Source organism: Myotis davidii, unplaced genomic scaffold, assembly GCF_000327345.1.
Source record: "Myotis davidii unplaced genomic scaffold, ASM32734v1 scaffold217, whole genome shotgun sequence".
NCBI lineage: Eukaryota > Metazoa > Chordata > Mammalia > Chiroptera > Vespertilionidae > Myotis > Myotis davidii.
This window is the reverse complement of record NW_006290034.1, coordinates 2,215,562-2,220,139: the sequence shown is the minus strand read 5'-3', so window position 1 is coordinate 2,220,139 and position 4,578 is coordinate 2,215,562. Positions and strand designations below refer to the sequence as shown.

Below are 4,578 nucleotides of genomic sequence, written 5' to 3'. Positions count from 1 at the left end.
GTGGTGGGTGGTAGGCGAGCCGAGAGCACACCTATTCAGGAGGTGTGTGTGCAGTGTCTGCCCTCTGTGCCACGCTGGCTCCTGGCTCTGAGCTGAGCAGAAGCTCCTGTGCCAGCGCGTAGGAGAGGAGGGACTGCGGCCTGTATCGCAACAAGGACAAATACTAGGCAGGTCTGGCTTGAGATGAAACCACTTACATTCAATTTCAAAGCATTTACCTATAAAAATTCTCCCAAGCCTCTTCATTTTTTTTTAATCCTCACTTGAGGATATTTTTTTTTCTCATTGGTTTTTTAGAGAGAAGGGAAGAGAGGTAGAAGAGGAGGGGAGAGAGAGAGAAGCATCGACGTGTGCCCCGACAGGGGCCGGGATGAACCTGCAACTGAAGGATGTGCCCTTGTCCAGGAATTGAACCTGCGACCCTTCGGTCTGCGGGCTGATGCCAACCGCTGAGCCAAACTGGACAGGGCAATCCTTTTCGTTTTTCAAATACAATTCTGTAGAGCATAGCATAAAAAAAAAGAAAGGAAATCTTAAATTACAATCTTTACTATAGCAAATGCCAGTTTAGAAGCTCCAGGTGAATGAATGAATGAATGGGTTCAATTCTGAAAAACCTTACAGTAAGTACCCTTTCTAAGAAAAACGTTCACGCTCACTTGGGAGCACTGAAGGGGCCATCGCAAGCCCTCCGCTGCGCTCTGTTTATTGTTGCAAAAGCAAACTCTGGCTGACCTGCGTGTTGTGAGCCTGTGGAGAGGAAGCAGCTGTTGCCACTGTATTCCGAGTTCCTCTGAGGCCGGGAGGGAGTCTGCCTTCTACCGTTTACCAACTAGTGCAGCCGAGCGCCAGAGCACCTAGTGTGTGATGTGCGGACGGCCGGGCTTCCTGGGGGTGGACCCGGGCGGCAGCCTCCGTGGCACCCTGGGCCTGGCCCAGGTTAGTGCCGGGAAAGCCCTGATCATTTTTGACTGTAGGTATCAAAGCGTTTCTTCTTAAGTTATCAGGGCACGTCTGACCCTTCAGAGGAAGGCAAACGCCGCTTCCCGCATGCAGTCAGAATTCCCTGCTGTGTGTGTTAGGTGCACTGCGACCAAGCATGCACTGAGACTAACGACTAACCGAGGCAAGGACAGGAGCACACCCACTGCTCACCAGCTGGGAGAAGTGGACGCAAAGCTGCAGATTCAGAGTTAGGGGCCGCGCATGCCGGTGTTTGTCAGACTCCTCCCTGTGTCTTCTCTCCCCAGAGGATCTCGAGCCCCTCAGGATGGCCTCGGGACCAACCTGGGTTTGTTTCCTGACTAGTTCCCTGCACACAACCACGTGGTTCCGTTGAAGAGAGGCTCAATACAAGCTCATGAGCTTTTTGGAAACTTGAGAAGAGTGTTGCCCCAAAACTTAGGTTCACACGTAGGACGCTGGATAGAGGGATTAATCACACCCAAAGGTAACTTTTTTTTTAATTTCCTACAGACATCAAAGTAAAGGAGCAGTCGCTGGAAAACCTAATCAAGTAAGTCCTGCTCTGGGAATGCTTTTAATCCCTTAGCAAGTCCATAGGGCCTGCCTCAGGGACACGGGTTCTAAGACTGTCGAAACCAGCTTTCCTTACCATTAGAATTGGACCACTTGTCATCTTACGAAGTGATAAGGCGTGTGATGGAGCAGAACCAGCAGTGGGCTTGACGGGCTCACTTGTGAGCATGTGGTCGGTGGTCAGCACCTGGCACTCTTTGTGGAATGAACGAATGAATGAATGAATGAATGAATGAGGCGTCAGAAGACAGGGGTGTGAGGCCTCAGTCTGCCCATGGTTATGGCTCTCAGGCAGGTAACTTCCGTCTCTGAGCCTCATTCTTCTCACGAAGGTAAAGTGACAGTCCTTTCTCGCTTAGAGATGCGGCTCCTTCCCACGTGACGTAGGACTAGTGTCCCTGAGGAACCGAATCTATAACTTCATTCATTTAAAACTAATATTGGCTCAGCTATTGGAAAACTTCAGTTGATTTCGAACAACTTCAACGTGTAAATCTATCAACAGCCATGCATTTTATGAAATCTAAATGCAGAGCAAGTATTCCCAGTGAAAATTTAGCATTTGGATCAAGATGTGCTATGAGCGTAGACTTCGTAACAGATTTCAAAGACTCGGTACAAGATAACTCTAATAATTTTATAGGAGTGGATGTTGAAATATAACATTTTGGATACATTGGGTTAAATAAAACATTATTGAAATTGATTTTGTCCTTTTAAAACTTCCATTATTAATGTGGCTACTGGAAAATATAAAATGATGCTTGTGGCTTGCGCTATATTTCTTTCAGACAGCTGCCTCAGGATTGTTTGAAAGTCATAAAATAATCTGTAGCAACTGTTTTGTAAGCTGCCACGCTCTGTTTTTATTCCGATCACTGAGCGAACACTGTAGGCTTCTGAGTCACACAGATGTAGACATGTCTTATTCTCCAAGATGTTCAAGTTTACTGTTTGTTTTGTTAGCGAAGGAAGTGAAGAGAGGAACTTGGGGGTCAAACATGGTAATGAAAATGAACGTGATTGGACCCAATTAAGCTGAGATACAGAACAAATTGGCACTCATTTTGGATGATTTTTGCCTAAGGTGTCACTTTGAATGAAGGTAACTTTTAGGCATTTATCTTCAAGTTGCTGGACTTTCTTTTCTGCCAACATGTCAGTGAGCGAGAGGGCACGTGCAGTAGAACAGTGAGCAAAGCTTGAGGCACCGAGGAGAATCCACTGAGTCGGTGCTTTCACGGCGGCGTAAGGTGAATGTCATCCGAGCTTCAAGCAGCCCGGTGTGGTCCCTGAGTGTACCTGGGGGTGCTGCGTTCATACGCACAGTGCATTTCACGGCTAAGACCAACCGCAGCCTGTGTTCTACCCCAGGGGCAGGAAGATCTACGAGCCTCCTCGCTACATGACCGTGAACCAGGCGGCCCAGCAGCTGCTGGAAGTGATTCGAAACCAGCGAGCACGAGGAGAAGAGCCAGGTACCTGGGTCCCTGAAAACACAGGGTGGGGCAAAAGCAGGGTTACAGTTACTCGGATGGAAAAATAATTAATAAATAACAACACAAGAAGAAACTGTTTCGATTTCTCACAACTGTAACCCTCCTCTGCCCCACCCTGTATGAGACGCCATGGAGCCAGACCCTCCAACCGGAGAGCTCATCATGGAGTCACCTGGGGCCTCATTTAAGTTCGCATGTACTTATTGAATGACCGCTATTGGGCCAAGCCTAGTATATACCATGGTAGGCAGCCCCGGAGGATCACACACAGATGAGTAAAGTATAGCATTAGCTGTATAGATTTTCCAAGGACAACGAGCATTCGAGGGAGACACATCTCACACTCAGATCTCACACACACACACTCACACTCACACTGCTGGGCTCTCACATCTCACTCAGATCTCACACACACACTGCTGGAACCCACCCGCCTCAAGCCCGCTTCTCGCTTTTTATTTCGGTTGTCGTCTGTGAACTGGCCCCCGGCGCCCTGTCCTGCGTTAATTCGGGCTGTGTGTGTTTTTTTCTAGCTGTATAAGTTCGGAGAGACGGTGTCCATTGTTTTCTGGACCGACACGTGGAGACCGGAGAGCTTCTTTGACAAAGTGAAGAAGAACAGACAGAACGGCATGCACACACTGTGCCTGCTGGGTAAGGGCGTGGGGCCGGGGAACCACGTTGTGCGTTTCCCGTGGGTAGAAGCGGGGGCTAGTCCCTCGGGCAGTTAGGAAGCTAGTCCCGCTCTGTACCTGACGCCTGTACTTGGTTTATGGTGGTTTATGCGTCACCCGTGGCTGCGTCTGTCCCTGCCGGTGGCAGCAGTAAGTGGCCGGGACTCAGGCCCTAAAGGAGTTATTGCCTTGCCCTTTCCACATGATCTGTAGTGACTTTACCTCCTCTAATGTGGTGTCCGCTGTATCCCAGGGGTCTCCTTCCCATTACCTCGTTTAGTTTATTTATTTTTTCATCTTCCCCATTTGAATTATTTTATTAACTTGGGCTTCTTCCCTGCCTTCTCCCCAGTGCTAAGGTCCGGCACAGGGCAGCAGCAGTAAATATTATTGGAAGGTCATAGGTTGAAGGGTTTCTGTAGTTTATTTTCTCAGACTTGGTCTCATTTCCCTTTGGCACAGAAAATCTTTACCTCTTACTCGTTCCGTTCCCGCCAGAACACATTCCTTTTATTGCATCACACGGACACCTCATTCATTCTAGGTCCAGACCAGACCTCGGATGCTTCTCTCTGCATATGATGCCCACATCTCACAACTGACCGGGGAGCTGTGTGTCCTCATCTCAGCTTATTGTCAGCGCCATTTAGTACTTAGTTAATTAAGTCATTAGTCTCATAGTTTTGTCCTTGGATTTTCCACGTGGAAAGAGACCAGGCTTAGTTTCTTGTAGTTAAGTATGACAGCTGGGTGATTGGAAACTGGGGTTCATGGGAGCCTGGGTGCTTGTGTGTGTTTTACAGTAGAACTGAGCGGTTTTACAGCCGGCCACCCCCAAACTTCTCCATGCAGCCATAAAGGCGGGG

The 4,578-nt window shown here is 48.5% G+C and overlaps 1 protein-coding gene across 3 annotated transcripts in view; it reads left to right on the top strand.

Annotated features, from left to right (window-relative positions):
- DPH5 (diphthamide biosynthesis 5) overlaps positions 1-4,578 on the top strand; it is a 28,790-nt gene that overhangs the window by 18,494 nt on the left and 5,718 nt on the right. For all 3 annotated transcript variants that reach the window (XM_006762938.2, XM_006762937.2, XM_015563401.1), the window contains exons 6-7: positions 1,477-1,516; positions 2,914-3,017. In XM_006762938.2, the coding sequence (XP_006763001.1) occupies positions 1,477-1,516; positions 2,914-3,017 (144 nt within the window). The remainder of the gene's footprint in view (positions 1-1,476; positions 1,517-2,913; positions 3,018-4,578) is intronic.